General features: G+C 43.1%; 1 protein-coding gene across 1 annotated transcript in view; it reads left to right on the forward strand.

Annotated features, from left to right (window-relative positions):
* Positions 1-1,982: 1,982 nt before the first annotated feature.
* Positions 1,983-22,560, forward strand: part of FNIP2 (folliculin interacting protein 2) — a gene marked incomplete at its 5' end in the record, with an annotated part of 48,014 nt that continues 27,436 nt past the window's right edge. Inside the window, one exon of the mRNA XM_084263489.1 lies at positions 1,983-2,077. Within this exon, the coding sequence (XP_084119615.1) occupies positions 1,983-2,077 (95 nt within the window). The remainder of the gene's footprint in view (positions 2,078-22,560) is intronic.

Here is a 22,560-nt window from a genome sequence, read left to right on the forward strand (position 1 = left end):
AGAATAAACTGTGATGTGGACATTGGGCTCTGCAAGACAACTGGTTTAGTCTGTGATTGTGCCCAGCCCCAGCGGTCAGCACCTCTTGCAAACCCAGATGTGGCAGCCGTGGTGGTTGCAGCTTTCAAGTTTCTCGAGGCTGTAGTTTGAGAAATCCAGTCCAGTGCCTATTTCTGGAGCTGGATGCCTAGATTCTCATTCGTGTTGATTACCATGTCAGCCGTGACGTCTTTCATCTTGCCCAGCCACACCCTGCTATTCACTTCCCTTTCTGTGTACTGTCATCACCGTAGCCTTAATTTTTTGTCCCTCAGCTTCGGATTGACCTTAATGGCTGGAGGCATTTGGTGATGATGGCAGAAGTAAAGAATCAAAAGCAGCAAGAATGTCCAAGCTGAAATATTTACGGTGGGTATTCTCACAGATGAAGCTGCTGAGACCCTTCAAAACAGTAATCCCTTCTGAGAACAGACCTCCAGACAGGGTCAGATGAGCATTATAAGATTCAGTCTGCTGTTCTGGAGGGAGCAGAGAATCACATAATCAGGCCAGTAGACAGGCATCTCTTGATTTTCATTTGAAAAAGAAATTGGCTTTGAAGCAGCAGCATGTCCTCCACATCTTCTGCCACTACTGGACACTGAGTTTGCAGACAACTATTGTAATGATCCATCACAGCTACTGTAACGATTGCCACTCCCTGTGTCTTGTCTCCAGGTTTCCTGAAAAGAGCAGGAGGCTATCGTGATTCTGCCAGCTGTTGGGGGTTTTTTTGCCCTCCCCCCACCCCCGGCACTAGGCAGCTGCCTACCCAGTTAAAAAGGAGCATCTGAAGTTGTTCTCTCTTGGTGGGTGCGTGGTGGTGTCATCCTGCTGCTGGGCAAACCTTGGGCACAACCCTTTCCCCCATAATAAACAAACAGTCACCAAGCTCCAAATTAGCCTAAAATACAGGAGCATTTTCTAATTATTTTGTGAATGAAACAGGGCGATGAGAGAGCAACGAGCGAGAAGGAGCACTGCCCAGCAGGGCTACCCTCCTGCACACCTTCCCACGCACCTGGTCAAGGGCTGAAGGCAACGGTCAGGTCTAGTGCAGGTTTCTGCGGGGGTCTCTCTGCTACAGAGACCAGGACTAGAAAACAGGTGAGATTAAAGCGTTCCCAGACTGGCGACTGGCAGGCACGGGCGTCCCAAAACCCCAGCACAGCGCTACTGGGCCACGGGCTGGGCGGGCGTGAGGCCAGAGGGAACACTGGCACGGGGGTTCATTTCGGCGTGCAGAAACGTGGTCCTGAATCACTAATACGTGATGCTAGGTGAGTGCACACACAGGGGAGGTGCGGGTACCTGTACATACGCGCGTGTGTGTGTGTGAACCTGGAGGGAGAATGCCTGGTGAAATGCACGCCACGGATGCGCATGCGCACGGTGGCTACCGTGCCTGTACTGAGTGGGGCCCACGCACGTGCAGGTGCACCCGCACACGGGGGCCCACGCGGAGCCACGCGCCCCGCTCGGCCCCGCCCCGCCCGCGTCCCCACCAGCCGCCGCCCGGCGTGGGGCAGGCCCGTGTCCCTTCAGGCCCGCCTCCGGCGCCTTACCACGTGCTGGGGGCGGGGCAGGGAGCGCCGCGCAGCCAATGGGGGACGCTTGAGGGGCGCGGCGCGGTCTCGTCCCCGTCGTGCGGCCGCTGGCGCCGTGCCGTGCCCCGTCCCGATCGGCGGGCGAGCGGCTGTCAGCGCCGCCGGGCGGTCAGGCTCGGCCCCTCGGTTCAAGTGGCGGGCGGGCACCGGGAGCGACGCGACGCGGCGCGGCGCGGCTGAGAGGGCCGGCGCTACCGTCGCCTCGTCTGCGCAAAATGCTGGGCGGCTCCGCGGCGGCGGGGATGCTGCCGCGGCGGCCGCCGCTTGCCGCCCGCTGAGCCTCTGCAAGAGGCGCGGCGGGGCCGCCGCCGGGAGGGGCGGCGGCAGGGCGGCAGCATGGCCCCCACCCTGCTCCAGAAGCTCTTCAACAAAAGGGGCGGCATCGCGGCGGCCCCCCATGGCCGGGCGCCGGGGGAGGGGCCCGCCTTCAGGTGAGCGGCGGGGGCAGGGCGGCTCCGGGCTCACCATAGCCGGCTCCACATGGGCCCCGGGGGCCGACCCTGCTGCGGGGGGGCGGCCAGGCAGCGGGGGAGGTGGCGGAGCGGCCAGCAGGGAGCGAGAACATCGCTGCCCGGGGCCGCGGCGCAGGTGTGCCGCAGCCCCCCTCGGGCTTCCCCCTCTGCGAAGTTTCCTCAGGGACCCGGAGGAGCGGCCGGCGGGGAGGGGGCGCCCCCGGCGGGGTGGGAGGGGGGGTGGGAGCGGCGGGAGGCACCGCCGCGTCGGGGTGGCTCCTCTGCCGCCTTTCCCCGGCGTTGGCTCTCTCAGCCATTTTCTAGCCGAGTTGGAAGCGGCGCGCTCGGGAGCCGCGGGGCGCTCGCCGCCCGGCCCCGCGGCAGCGCCGGCGAGAGGCGCCAGGCCTTCTCTTTCCCTGCGTTCGTGGTGGCTGCTCTGGTAACTCGTGCCCGGGTCTCTCAGCGCAGGGAGATCGACAAAGGGCTTAGCTGTTGTGACCTAAATACACGTGCGGAGTCTGGTGACCCGCTGGGCTTTGGGCACCTTTCCCCGCGCTCTCGCCGGTGGCAGTGAGGATCTGTAACGGAGCGACTTGGTAGCTGTTGCTACTTCAGGGCTCGGATATGTAATCTTTACATAATATTGAATTACTGCTGTTTCCTAAATCCTCGGGGACAGCGTTTTGCTCAGGCTGGTTTGGAGCTTTGTTACTTTCGGCATCTGTTCTGCTTACAAGACCAAACCAGCCCTGGTGAGCATCACACGCGTGCCCGGTAAGCTCTGTGCCTTGAGTTGGCTACCCCTGCCATCAGATAGCATGCGGGCTTGAGTTGGAACCTGGGCTCTCTCTGCTGAAACTGAGAAGCCTGCTAAAAGAGAGGGGTGAAAAATACCTTGATCTGCTAAGTGCCAGGAACAGAAAGATGAAAGATTGCAATCGTGGAGCCTGTGGATGGTCAGTGTGGGCCATGGCTCATCATGCGGCCAAAGTGTCAAGGCTGCGGTGAAAAGTGGAGCAACACCAAGATGGCATTAGGATTATCTGGGTTATAAGGCGGTTCTTTTGAAACTGGTAGGTCACAGTACTGATGCTGCATTTGAATTGCAGAACAGGGCTTGTGAATTTTGGGAGGCTGTAGAATCTCTATGCTCGGTTTGCTAGTTCAGGTAGCACTTAGTTAAATCATAAGGTGAATATCTCCTTTAAATGTGAAAAAAACATATTTGCTTTCTTTCAAATTAAAGTGAGTGACAGTTTTCACCTAACTAGTAAGTCATTGTTTTGCCTTGTACCTAAAGTCTTACCAAGTAAGAGTACTTGTATCGGAAACCATTGATGTTAGTTTTAGGTTTAAGGTAATTTGATTCATTGAGGATCTCTGTGAAGGCAGATTCCTTGCACTGTGTGTGTGCACCCCTCCCATTAAAATTGGTAAGATTCCTCCATCTGGGGCATTTTGTGGGGTTAGGGTTTGTATTTATTCTTCCTATTCCTCAGGTAAGAGATTATACTCTCAGTTTTTGGTTCAAATAGCATTTAAATGATGTGACACCTCAAACAAAAGCTGCTGTCATTAAAATACTATCGTAGTTATTCATCACTCACTCTATCCCATGTTTAGCCCTATTCCCTTGCTATCTAGTTAGATTTTGGCAAATTTAAGCTTAATACAGTTACTTGAAGTATTTTGCATGTTCAGTGGGTTGGGTATTTTCCCTGTTAATATTGCATTAGTATGTATGCCTTATGAGTTCTAAACATGCTGCAGTGCTTTTTCTTTCTTCTAGTGATCTGCTGATGCCCTGCAGGAGCATATTTGCTGGATCTTAGAAGCTCTACTACAATGTTTTTAATAGACCTTCTGTTGAACAGATATGGTTGGACCTAAGTAAACGGAGAAGACTTAGTAGGTAGCTTCTCCATTAAGGGTATGCTGCTGGCTGCTGTTCAGGCAAAGTAGCAGGCTTGCCATCAGAACAGAAAATGATCCTCTATTTTCAAGGGTTTCAGTTAGTTTTATTCCCTCTTCATGTCTTGGTTAGTGAGGTCCCCTCACACTCAGTATGTCATGCTGTGTAGAGCTCTTTTAATCAGTCCTGCAAGGCCAGTAACTATCTGTGTCCTTGGAGTTTGAATTGTTATGAAAGCCTTGAAAGCCCAAGTGTACGTCTGCACGCTGACCTTACCTAGAACAATAGCAGAAACAACAAAAAATCTCTTTAATAGGTAATACCTCCTGAAATTAAGTTGATTTGACAACCTTTTTCAAGTATGCTATTAGGAAGCTTCACGTTTTCCAGTCTTCCCAGAACACCAGAAGAAGCTCTACTGCAGAGGGCCATCAGCCAGACTTGAGGTTTGCTTCTAACAGGTACTCTGTGGGATTGTTCTGTTGTCCCCTCTCCTTTAACAGGACCTGAATTTTAACCGAGTGCCAGCACTGCTTCCTCTTGTTGGCTCTGAAGAAAACAGCAAGCTACATGGTCCATCCCGCTTACCGGTTTGAGCTGGCACAGCCTCACAGAGACATGGTGCCTGTAGCTGAATGTGGAGCCACAGGAAATGGTTTCTTGGGTATATGAGCATTAACATCTTAATTTGGATCAGGAGTGCTCTTTTAAAGAAAACCTCTCAATTGTCTCCACTTGGGCTCACATAGCCAAGTGGCTTTGGTGCATAAATTGGATTCCTGTTGGAATGAATGAAATGAGAGTGCTCCAACCACTAATGGGCGTTCAGTCTCTGGGACCAGGCTACAGCTGGTCAAAAGTAAAAAAAAAAAACCCAGAGCACACAGAGTGTGGGTGTCAGGGCCTTAGCACCAGTTAATTCACCTGGTGGATCTGGGCCTGTTGGGCTGCACTGTGTGTTCATGTAACACAAACCTTACTTGCTGGGTGAGAAGAAAGTAAACATGAGGTGAAGATGTTAATATAGAGCTATTAGGATAAGTAGGGCTTTCTACTGGCCTGCTTCTCACTTAAAAGTAATGGAAGTATGACGTGGTAGAAGGGTAATAGAATTGTAGAATATCTTAATTGTTAGGTTTTTTGAAAGAGAAATTATAAACCAGTGGAGGAACAGATGGATATTAGTGGCATTATGTTGTGCTTGTTCTAGGGAATTTGTACACCGACTTTTTTGCATCCCTAAATTAAGAATATCTAAGTGTGTTTATGCATGTATGTCTATGATGCATACATAAGAATGTAAGTGTACATACACACACGTACATCTCAACAGATGCATTTGAGTGACTCTAGTTCAGTATTATTTTTTTAACCTTTAATGCTCTGAGGAAATCCTAATTACTTTGTGTGTGAGAAGTGTGTATTTGTGTGGCTAAATTCCCCTAATATTTCATATTTCCTTATCAAATGTTACTTCCTTTACAGGAGTGATTTAGAGCAGTTTGTGCAGGTTCTTTGAGTGCTACCAGGGTCATGTGCTCAGCAGAAACAAAGCATCCTACACCACATGAATTTTAAATCTTGGGGATTAAGTAGAGTGTTTTATAAGGACGTGGTATCTCAAGAATAGAATGTCTCAAGTGCTAAGCATATATTTGAGTAGGGTATTGGGGGATGGCTGTAAGGAAATGGATATGGGTTGCAGATACTGCAATTGTATTTAATTTATAGCGGTTGTGTTTACCTGATTCTAGAATGAGATTTCACATCTGTACTTTTCTGTACTTTTCAACATGAAAGACTGAAGTTATCTTTAAATGGAGGGCTAAGGTTTCACACTAATTTCAGTCTTTGATAGTTTGGGACTTTTTAGTGATGTACCTCTATCCAGGGATGTAAGAAGAAAAAGAAATGCCTTGGAGTTTTTGGAAGACTCCGCTTTCACTGCTGAACATGTAATTTCTGCAGCCTCTGAAATGTCTTTTGATATTGGTATGCTTAGTGAAAGAATGTTGTAAAATAGGGAATAATTTCATTTTATGTGGATTCTATAAAAAAAAAAGCAACCAAGAGGTGGTGTTATTTCAGCTGTGTCTGAAACTTGCAAATGGGCTGTTTCTTCAGCTTTAAGTATCAGCTGCTCCTTCTGGTGTCTATAATGGAGCGGATGTCATGTTGTAACTGCAGGATATCTATCTGGTAACAGTTTGTTAGCTTTGGTATATGAGATCATTTGTTTGGCAGCTGATACTAGTAATTCCTTTGGTCATAGCACTGAAACGCTTGGTGAGATCCTACTTGCTAAGCATTATTTCACACCATTTATTACCAGCCTCGCAGTGTTCCACCTTCTGAAAAAGGAAAGAAAGCCTCAGTGAGCTTTGAGTCTGCTTGCATGTCAGTTTGTTTTATCGTTGTTAAAATGAAACACTCCTCACTAAATTCTTGTAGCCTGATTGGGTTTCTCTCAAGCTTCTTGCAGCTTCATAGACATCCATGCAGGAAAAACGCCACTGAGACCCATGTACATCTTTCACACATGGAAATATCATTAAACATCTGGCTGTAAAACCCTTCAAAAAGCATTTGGAAGAAAGTTACTATTTTACATCTGTTGTGAGGGCAATGCAGGCCAGGGCCAGCTCTGAGCACAGCAGTAGGGGAGGTTAAACACCAAGTCTAAGGCACATACCTCTTCCCTGGGAGCTGCAGGTGATCCTTAAGGTGCAGTACTATACCTCTGCTTTGGCATTAGCCTTCCCTCAGTAAAGAGAGCTAAAGAGTAAGTGCTGCAAAAAGAGATTTATTATGGCCTAGTTTAAGAAAACAGCTTAAAGAGAGGAAATGATTGAAAGTATGGCCTGCTGACATGGAAACCACACTTCCAGCTGGTGGCTATTTTGAAAGAAGACAAATAAACCCTCCAAGTCCTCCAGCATTTGTGCTTGGCAGGAACCAAGGCAGTTCTCCTTATTCTCCTTCTTGAGTTGTTCAGTTTCCCCCTACACACTTCTGTCAGTGAACAACATCTTGCTTTTCCCTATCTGTGCTCTAAGACTAACTCATTTTCTCCTAAAGTTGCAAGAAGACACCCCTTTCTTACTCTTTTGGGTTTTTTGGTGTTATTTTTTTTTTACCACAAGTGCCTAAAAAGTGGTAATGCATAAGAATGGATGTACCTTGGTTATTTAAGCCCATTAAAAGATGCATCCTTGTTTGACTGGTCAAATTAGTTTTGCCAGTGGGTTACCTTATTTCTGATTTACAAGTAACTTACCCATGTGGCATAACCAGCTAGTAGTGTATGTCATATGTACCTTACCAGACTCTTAAATTGATGTGCAGTTACATACTTAAGTGCTTGATTTCTTATTTTTAGGGTACTTCTGCTGTTTACATGTCCTAGACTGTAGGTGAGTACCCTGCCATGTACTGTGCTCAGTAGAAAATGGGTTGAGGAATAGTAGTGACAGGAAGCCTCGGAGCCACCTACCCTTTCGGTAGCACAACTTAAAGCAGAATACACTCCTATCTCAAGCAATGATACTAGGGCTGTAGGAGCATGCTTGGCTGTTGATGTAAATGCATTGATGTGAGTGAGAAAGCAGAGCTGCTTGGGGCTGAAAAATGTTGGCATTGATTAATAAAAGCTAAATTAGTAGAGAAACTTTTTAAAAGCTGATGCATAGCTGGCTTCATGTAGGCTTATGTAAACTCTGTAACTTTTCATACATAAACTTAGTTGAAGTAGCAGAGTAGCTTTATTAAAACTTGAGTGGAAAGGAAGATGGAGATCTGACAAAAATGTTGTAATCATGTAGTTATGTCACCTTGCTTAGACATTGTGGGATGTAGGTGTTCCAGTGCACGGTGCTGGCCTTCAGCTGTAGCTTTGGTTTGAATGGTGAGTAGCAGCAGACTGAACACCCAAAGAGAATAGATATGACAGAATAGCTGTGGTCAGAGGGGCCAGAAAAATGATGTATTGTTTTCATTGGTTTCTGAAGAAAAGGCTCAGTTTTGGGGCCACGAGTTTTGTTTTCTATTTGTCAACAGTTGTTTCTACCAAGTAAACCCTTAAGAGCACAGTGTCATCTTACATGGCACTTAAACCAAGGGCTGTAAGAATGTTAGGCTATCCTAATTATCAGTATCTGCACTGTGAGGGTTTCTGTGGGCACACTTCGTTAGGCAAAAGATGAGGAATGCAGTTCTGTAGGATGATGGTGAACAGGCTTGCTAGAGAGAGTGAGGAAAAAGAGGACTTTGAATTGGGTGGTACACATCTGAGGACAGTAAATGTGTCTGTCTGCATCTTCGCATGCACTTCCTGTGATAGTGTCAGGTTACTACTGGTTTGACTTACTCATGGTTGTTCACCTTTGCCTGTTGTGACTCATATCCTCTGTGTGCTCTGCTTCCACTTCTTAATCTTCAGGCTCAGATTCTTCTCAGTTCTACTTTCTCATTACCTGAATGATGCTTGCTGCCTTTCTCACCTCACCCATTGCCCTGTTTGTTGCTCAAATGCCATAGCAGTGCTGCATTTTTAGGTACAAGATTGAGGTCACAAGAGAAGCTCCTGTGCCAACTGCAAGGCAAAGCTTCCCTTTGAGGCACTGAGAGGACTAGCTTAGTAATAGTGCCTGTGCCTTCCCCGCTACAATTAGGCCAAGTGCAGGTGCTTGCTTTCACATGACCAACAGCCAAAATAACTACTTTGTCACTCAGTCAGCGAGCTTCCTGGATGTTGGTGAGGTTCTTAGAATTGTACTGATAAATGGCCACGAGGGCTTTACATCACACTTGCTGCTGTTATAACTGACTCATGACTTTCCTTCCATAGACTGTGCTGAAGTGAAACTTGAGATATATGTGATGTAATTACTGAATCAGTATGGATGGAGCTTACTCTGCAGCATGTTCTCACCTCAATACAGTGCACTTCAACTGTTTTCCTCCAAGGTGCTCAGGGAGTTACAGCTGTGCTAATGAAATCAGCTGTATTAAGTAAAGAATCTGACAATATTTTTTACTTTTCTATTAGAGGTGCTAACTGTCTGCATTTGATATTGGCACTTTAAAATTAGGAATCTGAACACTTTAGTACTTTATAGTTTGTAATGAAGTCAGGAAGCTTCTTACAATGATTACTCTTAGTAATGACAATAAAAGATTACTTTTGTGAGAAGACAGTGGTTTGAATGAACTTCTGGATTTCTATGCAGGGTCTTTGCACTGAATTCTGAATCTGGTTTTGACCTGACATCCGATATTGCTCAATTTTGTGGGGCCAGTTATGTGAATGCATGGCTTCAGGGGTACAGAAAAACTGATTATTAGATGATGATTTTGAAGGAAACCCTAGAGAGAATGAGCTACTAACTCTTGAATACGTAGTTGGGAGCAGGTCAAATGTTTGTGCCCGTCTTCTGTTTTTCTGTATGGGCACAAGAGCTTGTGCAACTACTGCTGATCAGTTGAGTGCTCGTATCTGTCATCTTTCCTTGCCTATCCTCTTACATTCCCACAAAATAGCCTTCTAAAATCTTCACATCTCACACTCTGCTTTCTAAATTGCACTTTAAAATGGGCTTTGCTTTTTAAGACAAATCCTGCTTGTTTAACAGGACTGAGTTAAAGAAGCTTGGTAGAGACCTGTTAAGCTGCCAGAAAGAAAGGTTGGTGACCTCCAGTGCAGGCTCAAGGTAGAACTGAGTTAGATGCAGAAACCGCTTTGCCCAGCTGTACAGCAGTGGGTTTAGTCAGTGTGTGTGAAGGCTCTGGTCTTGGCAAACAGCTGCAGTGTACAAGATGCTATTGCATTCTCCAGTGATGAAATTGATTACTTGCTGGAGTGTTAGAGAGTGGTGGAGCCTTCCTTGGTCATGCCTGTGTAAAGGTCAGTGATATAATCACCTCCTGCAGGAGGTGTCAGGCAGAAATGGTTATGGAGGTCTCATATGCTCTAGTCCTCAGCTGTGTTGAGAAGGCTGGAATAAAGAACTTGGAATTAGTAACTACTTCAGTTCACTTGGCAGACAGCAGTAGTGCCATGCATCTGAGCTTTTACTTCATCTTGGCTTTTAGCCTGGAAGAAGGTTGCTCTCACATGGTAGCCAGTTGAAATAGCTTTAGGAGTGCCAGCCTCTGCCTTACCCTTACAAGAGTTTCTAAATCACAAAGTTAAAGAGTAGGAAACATTAGCCCTCTCTGGTTATAAAGAAATTTATGACATCTGGCTGACGATACACGGCATGCTTACTAAATGCTACAACCATATCACGTATAATTCCAAGTTCTAGTGTGGGTGAGTAGTACCTGATGACTTCAGTATTTGGAAGACTCCAGGGTACGAGTCAGTCATCTGCTCTGGATTAGAGTACAGTTTAGTTCAGACACAATTCAGGTGCTGAACTTAAAATCAGAAGTTACTGTGTGCAGTCTTACAGACAGGAATATGTTTGGGAATGTTTTTGAATGGGATCATGAAAATAATGCATATTTGAAAATTAGCTAGTTTTCTGCTATGTTTTATGGTGGCACTTGGTAACTGTAAAATGTCTATTTTACAGTTAACTGGATAGACATTTTACAGGTAACTGTAAAATGTCTATCCAGCCTATCCAGCTGGACTGGATAATGTGTCCAGGGGTAAGTACACAATGGGCAGGAAAATGAGAAGAGAACACTGTATTTTGTAGTGGACATAGGGGTTTTTTTTAAACAATTGGTTAACTCAGTGAACCTGTGTGTACACTGATACTACATCTGCCTGGTATTTTTAAGCAAAAAACCACCTGGGTAGAATGTCAAAGATGACTTGCACCTCTGGATTCAACTTTGTTTACCACTTAAAGAAATAATTGCATTAAAATGTGGTATTGGCATGTGAACTAGAAATGTGATTGAAATGACGGCTTTTCATTTGCATTACTGAAGCACTAGAAGTATAGACCTCATTAGAGTTGTGTCCATGGGCCCTGTTTTGACTGGAAAAGAAAGCTGAGTTTTGTTTTTTAATGAAGTTCTCCTGAATCTGTAATTATTAAGAAGGTTCCTAGTGAGTCTGCTCTGGTAGACTTTATCTTGGGAGAAAGTCAGGTCCATTACACAGTGCTTTTCTGGAGAACACTGAGGAACTTGACCAATTCTTACTTTCTCGTGAGTAAAAAAGGTTTCAAATATCTCTAAATAGGTAATTGCTACATAAAGTCACTGACTGAAATTTTAGTTTCTGTCCCTGAAGCTTCAATGTTGAAGCATTTTCCTATTTCATGACAAGGTAGCAAATGGCTCTTCTGTGTTCTTTTTATTTTTTTGTCCAGCTATTTCATGACTGAGAGACTGCTGCTTGGCAGCCAAATCTTAACATGTTGCCAGGTGTGGTCAATTGTAACTGTGTGTGAACCTGGCTGTACAAACTTTTAAGTCTGATATAGTACCAATATTTTTGAGAAAATGTTTAGAATCCAATAGGAGTAGTTAGAGCAGTTGGTCAGCCTGAAGGAGGAGGCTTGTTTCATAACTTAATGACTATTTATACATGCAAAGTCCTATGCAATTGGTGGTAAACAGAACGTAACTCTTGCATAGTGTCTTGCCACAAAGTCAGGTTTACCTGTGCCAGTCAGCTCCAGCACTGTGGTTTGTGTGGTTAGTTTGTGCGTCGTCTTTTTTATTGAGAAGGTTTTTATGGTATGAGTGGTTTAATCACCTTGATCATCTGCATGGGGTCCTAAGATGTTGCTCCTCCTTCTCCTGAAACTTGAAAATAAATGTGTGGAAGCCTTCAGGATTCAGTGCTAGCTAGAAAGCTACCTCCCACACTGCCTACAAGAGAGGGTTAAGGAAAATGTTTTGGGTAGAATAGACAAATTATCATAACAACAACAAGAGGAGCAAAACATATTTTTGGCTATAACTAGTGAAAAATGCCGGAGCTGACGTTATATCCGTCCATGTTATCACTTCATTCAATCTAAGTCAGGATTTCCTGGCATTCATCTAGACAGAGGCAATGGACTTTGTTCATGCTATAGCAACTTTTGGGTGATCAAGCATGTCTTCTTCTGTATGTGTTCTTTCCAATATCCTTGCCAGTTGGATAAATCAGTAAATTTTCAACATAATTACTTTTTCTTCATTCCCTTCCTGACTATTGCAGACTAACTTCTCAGTACAATCTCTATTTTAAGACAATTGAAGGCTCACCAGTATTATGTTAGCTGATCAGAAAACCTGGGCTGCTTTAGCTCTCAGCACTGCTAGAGAGCTACATCTAATATATTTGATTTCATATGTTATGAGTTTGGTAGAATGCACCTAGGACCCAGGTTAACTTTTAACATTCCTTTTAGTGAAACTACTGCTGAATGTGCACTTTTGAGTTAGCTGAACCTGATCCCTTCTGAGACAATTTTCCTGTCGAAGAAGAATATGGGGTCCCTGCATAGTGCTTGCCTCTAGCCCCATTGGGGTGCATTCTCTTGTGTGGTGTTCAGAGTGTGTTCAGAGCAAGGATGAGGAGGGGGTTTACAGTGTTTTCCACACCACTGGAGAGAGTACCCTAAACTTATTTGCCTGTAAGGTTTGAGAGAGAATGCCACCTGCTTTCAAGTTGGCAAAGCTGCCTTGTGAATGTGCTCTTTTCATAGCAGAAAAAATTTATAAGTAAATTGTTTCTGTTAATATGCAGGTGGATTTAGTTATTTTGAGTGAGGGTGTTGTGTGTTTTAGAAAAAAGAGTATTTTTCAGCTAACTAGAAGAAAATCAGCAGAGAGGTATGTTGAACATCAGACATTGTTGTTCATATCTCTGTATCAGTTGGCATTAATATGTATTTACTTGTGTCAAATAATAGTGTTTCTTAGTCATGGTTTTTATTTTCATATTCTAAAACTACTCCTTTGAACTGAGGCCTGAAAGCTGCATACAGACTTTTTCTTAATAAAAAAACTAATAAATAGTAGAGCTTTACTGAAGTGGGAGAAGGAAATGGAAAGAACAGGCAACCAAACCCATGCCTTGGGATACCTCCCCGCAGGTGTGGTGGTGATGTCTATTCTGGCCTCTCCTCATTTATGAGGAGATATTAAGGTCTGAGATCTGTCAGTCCTTTCACACAGTGTTGAAATGCAACAAGAGCTGGTATAGTGTTATAAATACCAGATTCTGCCTTGCATTATTGCTCAAAATCCTCCTTCAGCTGTGCAATGTGTAGTTCTTCCTTCTGTTGGGGAGAAGGTGGGGGAAGGCAGAGGCTGGTAGGATAAGAGATTTCTATTCATCTCATTTTCTGGCAGAGGCAGTTCCCAGACGTGCCTTGGCAGTGTCTGTATTTAGTAGCTGTGTTCCTGGACGCTGGCCCAGTCACATGGCGCCGCTGGAACAAGTGACATGGGAGTGATGCATTAGCTGAGACCCGGCGCTGCGTGCAGGAGGAGGTGGGGTGGCCCAGCCGGCCTGCGCCCCAGCGCTCAGCAGAGAACGCTGGACCGAGCACCGCTTGCTCCCAGCTGGCTGCTGCTGTTTGGCTCAACACTTTGGCTCCAGTGAAACCTGAGATTGGTTACTGGAGGTGCCTTTAAAAACATAAACGGGAAGAAAAAAAAAACAACCCTACCAACCAAAACCCAACAAAACCACAAAACCAAACCCTGAAGAGTGTTAAATTAAGAAGTAAACTTTCAGTTCTTTGAAAGGATAAAGATTATTAATAGAAACAAGTTCTGCAAAACGCTTGATGGGAGAGGGAAAGCTGGTTAAGACGAAGCAAGGGTTTTCTACTGAGAAAAGGACTAGGGAATGGATCTGGTGTACTAGCCTTATTGCATGCTTCGCTTTGTTTGAAGTCTTAGTTTAACAAAAATAAACACACTTTAAATGGCAAAAATAAACACACTTTAAGTGGTAAAATGCAGTTAAATGCAGCTTTTTGTGCAATTGCAAGTCTTGAACTCTTCTCTTTGCTAATGAGGAATTCCACTTCTGGGGCTAGCAGTCAAGAGCACTGTCTGTATGTGTATATGGTCCTATTTCTGTACTGTATATATGGTCCTACTTCAAACACATTGTTCTTGTTAGGAGTTTTTTGCTTGGTGTTAGGGTTTGGTATAGATTTTTTTTATGTTATTACTGAGACATGGTATGAAACCTAGCTCCCAAACCTGTGATTTGTAGATAAGTGAGCGAACAGTGAATCCAAGTTTTCAAAAGTTGGCCAAGTTGTGAAACACAGTTTTAGTAGGCTGTTTTTGAAGCTTGTGGATGGCTGCTGTGCGTGATTATAGTGACTTTAACTTGTGTGTGTGGTTTTCGTGGTCATTTTTTGTGTGTATGTGTAATGGAATTGCTTTCTAGCAACAAAGATGATAAAAAATGCTTGCAACCTTGCAAAAATCCAGTAAATTCTCCTTCTCCAGGAGGGGAATCTGTGGAATTCTGTCTTTTCAGTGAACAAATATATCCAATGTGGCTTTGCTTTTCATATAGTAATCATACAGAATTGATGTCTTTTAAAAAAACCACCTTTTTGTACAGTGTTCTGATATAAAGAACTTTTTGTTTTCCACCAGAACTCTTTCTACAGGAAAATCTAAAGTGAGAGAGAAGTGCTGCAAATAACATGTTCCTTCACTTGTTGCATGACTAATCTGCAATGTATCCTGCCTAACTTGTGTGAAACTAGTAGCTATGTATCATGCTTGAACAAGGTGGTTCATCTGAGGTTAATAGTGCTTTACCATATTAGGACTGCTTTAAATCATCCTGTAAAAAGAATGTGGTGTGGCATCAGCACAACTCTTCCATATCCAAGGTTTTAAAAAAGAGGAGTAGTGCAAGGTACTTCAAATTAGGAGGAAGGAGGGGAACCTAGATGATCTTCTACATAAGCTGCTCAACACACTAAGAGAGGGAAATTAAGCACTCCAAAATAGATCTGCTTCACCTTTCAATGTGTTTTGGCACTCATTCACAATGTCTGAGTTGTAGGGTTCTTTTGTGTATCAGTTTTGCTAAGTGTGTATCTTGCAAAAAACCCAAATGTTCACTGGAACAGCAGGTATAATTCAAACTTTCTGGTTTTCTATGCTTGTTCACCCTGCTTCGGAAAGCTGTTTGGAAAGTAAAACCTTATGGGGGGGGGCCTCTGCAAATATTCGATTAGGTTTGAAAATGGTGATAAAGTTTAGTGGACAGCTGTAACTTATACAGAAAAATATTCTTTAATTTGATAACTTGATCATATATATATATTTCCTCTTTCCCCCACTCCAGATTTTTCTTGCTAAACTATTACCTTGAGTTGAAATAATTTAGGCAATTGTCTGGCAGTGGAGATGAAGGACAGGAAATGACCTACAAACAGAGCAGGTGACATGCTGTCACATAGCCTAGAAAAAGAGTGATTAAACTCTGCTTCCCAGAGGATTGTATCTGGAGAGCAGGGCACTTTCTTCCATTTTCTGTATTGTGTTCTCCATGGATTCAGGGTGTTTTCCATGTGTGGGTTGGCATTTTTGTTGTTGTTGTTGTTCAGAAACTTTCCTGTGGATTTTCAGTGGTAATTCCCCAGGTATTTTGGGATTTATAGTATTCTACAGATGACCTCATCTGTAGATGAGGTGGCATTGTGAAGCATGTCTGTTTAGTGAGCTTGGATGCGTTCCTACTTCTAGCCCCTGACGTGAATCAGTACTGTGGTCATTTAACTGTATGTTTCCCAATTTTGTTTTGATTTTTGTTTGGGAAAAGAGAGGACAGAAGTGAAGTTTATCAATTGCTGGTTTCAGCCTAAGTGTAGGAACCTGGCCATCAGTTGCTTGTTTAATTCGCACTTCAAAGGTGATTAGGAGCATCGGGAACCCTGATGTTTAAAGTAGTCCTCCGTGGGGTGAGGGCTGGGAGTCAATTTGAATAGCTTGAGAACAGGCCAAAGCTTTTTTACTTGTTTCTCACACTTGAGAGGATCTAGTATTTGTCACTGCTCTGGGAGCTGAAACTGAGCTTTGTTTTACTGCTGCTTCTGCAACTGAGCAAGTTGTTCAGTCTAACCTTACTCTGCTTTTCTGCTTGACTTTTATCCAGTGTTTAGAGGTTGGGGTTTACTGAGATGGTGAAATACTTTCAAGAAAGGTGATGTGCTGTTTATTTAGCAGGTGGCACGTAGCGCTAGATCTTGAAATCTTCCTGTGGTTTCCAGCTCAACTGCTGTATTTCTGGGCGACCATAAGCAAAGTTATTTTCCCTTTTAAATCTGGAAAGGAAATGGCACTGTGGCTGTCATATTCTAAAATGTCTAAAATCTTACCGATGGGAGGAGCCATTTACAGGAATTATGGATAACTTTTAAATCAGGGATGGGGGAAGAAGACTTTATTCTGCAGTGGAATTACCTGGGCCTGAACAAAACATCAGGTTCCTTCGTTCTGTTTAAAAGCTTAAAATTTCTTGTTTGGCAGTATTTTGTAACTTTTTTTTTAATCAGTCCTGCTATTAAACTGTTTTGGTAGACACTTGGCTATAAATTCTCATCAACCGATTTGAGGGTTTTCTGATGGTCGTTTTCTACTCACTTCAAAAAAGCTTTTAAAAACAGAAGTTTCAGATTCTCAGCCAAGTGTAAATACTGTTTGTCCTTAAAAGCAAAAGCATGGCAGCGCAGAATATCTAGTGTGTTTCTTGACTTTGGTCACTTTATTTATTTATTAAAACCCATGAGCATATGGCCATGCTGACAGATTCTTACTTGCTCCTAAGCTCGATGAGGTTGCTAGGGGCTGTCAGATGACACTTGCTCACATGAGAGCCATTAACAGGGTGTTGTAGCCAGTGTTAGGACAACCTTGCAACTAAGGGGCGAGTCACTGCAAAAGCAACTGTGCTGCTTTTTTTTTTTTTTTTTTTTGAGAGGCCATATGGTTCAGTCTTGTGACTACATAATTGCCAGCTACCTAATCACATACCAGGAAACAAACACAGTTAAAGTCAATATTAGCTGTTGTATCTGCTGCGGCTTTGCACCAGGCTTGGTAGGAAAGACTCTGACAGCAGCAAGAGCGAGTCTACGATGGGCTCTGAAACTCGAAAGTCATGTCTGCTCCTCTGTCTGGAATGATTGCAGCAGTGCATTAGCTACAGCTGTCTTCCTGTATTAATGGATTATAGAATATGTGAAGATCTCTTTGCCTTTTTTCCTCCTAACAGGAAATTCGGCAGACTGTGTTCCTGTATGGGGAAGAAAGACGATGGTAAATTACCATCGTTAGTGGTTGATCTACTGTAAGGAAATCAGCTTGAGGCTGTATCTCTTCAGCGGGAATTTAGTCTCTTTGAGGGAGCTTTACAAGAGGATTTGTAGCAAAAGAAAATGTGTGGGGGTACACCAAAAGCTGCAAATGGCACAGGGGGGCAAATAGAAAGAGCAAGAAACAACGATGTTCCACTTGGAAATAATCTCTCCTGTACAAAATTGGATGAAAGGATTAGAAAATCTTTGAGAGACCAGAGTGGCACCTGTGTGAGCAAAGTGACTAGACTGCTGCAAAACAGGTATGCATGTAACTTTTTTGATATATGTTATTATTGACAGAGAATAGACATTTTTAATTGGTATTAGATTTATGCTCATGTGCCTGATGGTGACTGGTAGTCTTCACTGTTTGAAACTTGATCTACAGTCTTGGCTCTGACGTATAAGATTTATGTATATGCATACTGAGGCATGAAGGATAATTTGCCTTTCTTTTCAGTTAAGGTTAAATAATCTTATCTTCTCTTTCTGGTTTTCTAATTAGTTTTCCTTCCTATTTTTTTGCCGCCTCCTGTTTTAGTGGGTCTAGTAGTAACAGTGTGTAGGGCAGACAAGAGAGTGCTGTGAAGTCGCTAAGAATGGAGAGGGTAACCCTTTGCCTCACTTGCAAATAACTTGTAGATCAAGCATTGCATCAAAGTAATTTGGAGTATGAACAATGTTTCTTTGACTTTTCAGATCTGTACCAGCATGTCACCAATGTCTGAGTCTTTATTGCTATGTAATTGTTGAAAATACTGTTCAGGGCAGCTTTTTCCATATTCTAACACGGAAGGGTGTTAGAACAGCAATTCTGAATGTAGAATATTTATTCTAAGAGGCAGAGAAATACAGATGGATATAAGTATATAGATATGTTTCAGCCTTTTTATTTCTCTAGCACGTATATGTTGCACTGAAGAAGTTAGTGGTTAGTCACTTTCAAAAAGATTTTAAGGCTGGCTGAAGTAGTTTTTGAATATAAGTTAATAGGTCACCCTTTGGTTATTCCACACATGATGATTATTATGAAGGTGAACCTGAAGTTTTCTTTGTAAAGATCAGGGTTTGGAGAGCTATATTTACAGAAAATACTAATTCAGCACAGAGTAGGGCAAACTTCTTGTGACTTTTTTTTCCAGAAACAAATGAGTCTGCTTTCCCTAAGTAAGAGAGATCTTACCTCCATGTCTCCTATCTGTAATGGAATAAATGTTGAACAAGCCAGTGGAAAGTAGTTTATATGCCAATTTAAGAGAAATTAAAGCAAACTTGAACAAAACCAGGAAAAAGCATTGTCCGCAGTGTTTCAGTATCTTTAGTAGACCTGGTTTTCCTGTTGTATGAATGTAGATAGCTTGATTATATTTATTTTGGCATTAAGATGTTTATTAGTTCTAGCATCTTCCACGTGCAAGAAAGATCCACTCGGGAAGGTGAGGCAAGGCTATGTAAGCAGAACACCTCGAACATGCTGCTGATACTGAAGGGGGTAATCACATTGCCGCTTCTTCCTTTGCTTTCTGGCATCATACTCTTCTCCTTTTTCCTCTTGTACTGGCTGTGGCCTCTTCCATTCTTTCTGGAGCTGGCTCCCCTTAGGGAGTCAGGTCAGTTCTACAAACAAGCAGAAGACTGACTTGGGAACAAGAGAACTCAATTAACATTGTAACTACCCTCAATACTTATTTGTAATGTGTAAGGAACGTTTTCTTTGTGTCTTTTCCTAAAGGTATATAGCTCCGTGGAAGAAGTAAGTTAGTATAACTCAGGCTGCCACCAAGAGGTGGAGGTTCTATCCCCACCTTTTTTCTAGCTGTACTTCTGGTCCACTGTTATATCCTGGGACAGACTTCTGCTGCTGCTGCGAAGAACTTGATTAGTTTACAGAAGGGTCCAGCAATTGGCAGAGCAGATGTGAGTAGTAGGAATGGTCACATAGTTAAGAAAAAGAAGACAAAGAATATGTGGGGCTTTTATTTTTGTGGTCAAATAAGAAATTGTTATATTTAGTTAATATAGCCACATTTAATCTGAAATACAAGCATCTGCACAAGCTCACATGAATTCCGCTATTTTTTTAAGAGTATGCAGGACCTGGCATAATGCATTGCTTTTAAGCCAAAGTGGAACATTTGGGTTAGCTGTCAGTCTTCTTACTTCCTTACCTTTTTAGGGTTTAATGTTATCAGAAACCTGTTTTGTCATGCAAGATGTTGATGCAGAAAAACTCCTACTAGAACTTCATTTTATTTGTAACATCTCTTTTAGAAGTCACTTAAGTATTTCTTTGGAACAGATCTTTTATCATTCTATTTATGAAGTAGCTCTTAAACGGGAATTGAATGGGTAGGGTCTTTCTTGTGTGAGCAGAATGAGAAAGTTTTATATAAACAGGACCAAAGCAAATGCTGTTTCAGGTAGTGTTTAGCAAACCTTACTTTTGAATGTTTTTTTAAGCTGACTGAAAGAAGCAACAGTTGCTCTCCAGAAGTAGTGATTGTAGCCCACTTATTCTTGCCAAACATAAGAAATACGAAGCTTACCTTGTGAATTTACATAGAGTTATCTGAAATAGCATTTAGAGCAGTAGTCACACATGCAAAACTGATTGTCTAACTTGTGTAACTTCTTCAGTCCTTACATATGGTTGGGTAAGCTGGTTTAGACAGTAACAAAGAAAAAGGAAAACATCAACAATGTGCCAGTTTAGATTTTACCCTGGAAGTATAAGGAAAACAACTGTGTCTTGAGACATGAAGTAGAGCGTCAGGAGCAGTGGTGAAGGACTAAAAGGACGCTTCTGATATGAATAAACATTTATATTTGTTATAATTGGGCATGGAGTAGACTTAGAATTTCATAAGGTGGTGCAGCTGGAAAATAATGGGCTTTTTGTAAGTGTGGTGAGGGCTTGCTTTCAAGTCTGAAAGTAGAAGAATTAATAATTTTGTTATAAAACTGTCAATGAAAAATAGAAAAATCATTCTAATAATCACAGTTTGGGTTGGAAGGGACATAAAGATTATCTAGCTCCAACCCCCAACATCAGCAGGAATACCTTCCACTAGACCAGGGTGCCCAAAGTCCCATCTGACCTGGCCTTGAACACTGCCAAGGAGGGAGCAGGTACTGGAAGGGTGCAATAAGGTCTCCCCAGAGCTGCCTTCTCCAGGCTAAACAAGCTCTACTCTCTCAGCCTGTTCTCACAGGAGAGGTGTTCCAGCCCCTTGGTCATCTTTGTGGCCCTCCTCTGGAATCACTCCAGCAGATCCATGTCTTTCTGGGATCCTAGAGCTGGACTCCCAAGTGTAGAGTGGAGTAGAGGGGCAGAATCACTGCCTTGACCTCCTGGTCACATTGTTTTTGGTGCAGTTCAGGATACGGTGGGCTTTCTGGTCTACAAGTGCACATTGCCAATTCATGTTGAGCTGTACATCAGTCAGTGCTCCGAAGCCTTTCTCAGGGCTGCTCTCAATCTGCTCTCTGCCCAGCCTGTTGTTATGCCTGGGATTGCCCCAACCCATGTGCAGGACCTTGCACTTGGCCTTGTTGAACTCCATGTGGTACGCATAGGCCCACTTATCAAGGTCCCTCTGGATGGCATCCTTTCCCCCCATTGTGTCAACCACACCACACAGCTTGGTGTCATTGGAAAATTCTGGTGCAAGCTTTTCATATAATACTTTTAGAATCTTCTCTTTCCCCACCTTCTACCTATTCCCTGCAAACGCATCGTGAGGATTTCTTACCTTAAAGATAACAGGCTCTCTTACCTCCACCTCCAAGGCCACAACATGAAATAATGTTAGCTCCTTCACTATTATTATTGGAGGATAGAAATACATATCCTTTGGTCAAACGTGGTGGTTGAAATTGGTTAGTGGATTAACAAATAATTGGCAAGGTGAATTTCTGTACATATAGGTTGCCTGTGAGCATGGAGCCTTTTCTCCTTATGAAGAAACATGCTAGAATATTTCTGTTGCCTATTTGAGGTAATTTGATCTTACTTTTTAGAAACAACTGATGGAAGAATGAAAGGGGTTTTTGTAGTCAAACCCTTAGGCTATTACTTTCTAACATCTAAAGGAGTGTTAAACTGTAGAATGCGAAGAGGTGTGTTTTTTTTCATGAACTGGTGTTTCACGTGAAGAGAATTTTACCTCTCCATCAAAAGCTACAGGTGAAAAAGATACAAAGTTCAGTGGCTTTCAACATTGCTAATTAAGATAAAAGCTTGATACAGAGTTTGGGGTGTTGGTTTTTACACGTATGAAGACAGAGCTGACTAATGAGTCCGTGTACTGTCTGTATTCTTCAGCACTCTGCCTTTAGATGACTGAATGCTCCTGCTGTCCCTGTTTTGGGGGCTTTATGTTACATAAGATGACTTAATAAAGGGTGGAAGTATTGTAAGCAGTCTGCTCATCAGCTTTTATGATGAGGAAAAACATCCTGGTCATCTGACTAGTCTTGGGCCTGGTGTTAGGTTCCACGTGGAAGAGGCTCTGGGTTTATGTGTCTGTGTAACTTGTGTGTAGATACACTTGATCTTATCAGATGAAATTTTGGTATGATGGACCTCTTCTCAAATGGTTGGGACTGCTGCAGCAACTGCATCTGTGTTCTGGGTAATTCAAAGCCTGAAAGTAATGACTTACTTTAAACTTAAGTTTGATATTTCATTAGCCCTGTAAGAAGCATTATCTGAAGTAACTTCCATAGATTTGGTCTATTAGCCATGTAAAGCTCTGTAGGATTGGTTTAATGTAACTTCTTAGCTTGTTGCTGGCTGGTACTGAGTCTGAAGCTTTGAAAGATTGCTGCAATCTTTAATTCTAGCATGCCATGTGGAAATGGCACCTCAGCAGACTGCTACATTGGCTTCTACCTCAGCATTAGTTATAAAACCCAGCTCACATCTTACACAGAAGTTGGCACCACACAAACAACATGAAATTTGCTTTAGTGTAGAATGTGGGAATTCACCTGTTCATAGAGAATCCTGAATTCATACAGTGCAAGTATTGAACATGCTTTTAGCATTGGTGGGCATATGCAAGGCTGGATTAGCTCAGTCTGTGCCTGAAATGAATCTTTCCCTGTTTAGACTTGCAGTTCTGTGATCTGAACTACAGATCCTGCTGTGCTAGTCCTGGAGATACAAAGGCTTTTCTCTTGCATACAATTTAAATAAAGGCCATAGAAACGTACCTTTTCTTTGTTATTAGGAGGAGGGAAGACCTGCTGCC

The sequence above is a fragment of the Gallinula chloropus genome, assembly GCF_964237585.1.
Source record: "Gallinula chloropus genome assembly, chromosome: 4".
Taxonomy (NCBI): domain Eukaryota; kingdom Metazoa; phylum Chordata; class Aves; order Gruiformes; family Rallidae; genus Gallinula; species Gallinula chloropus.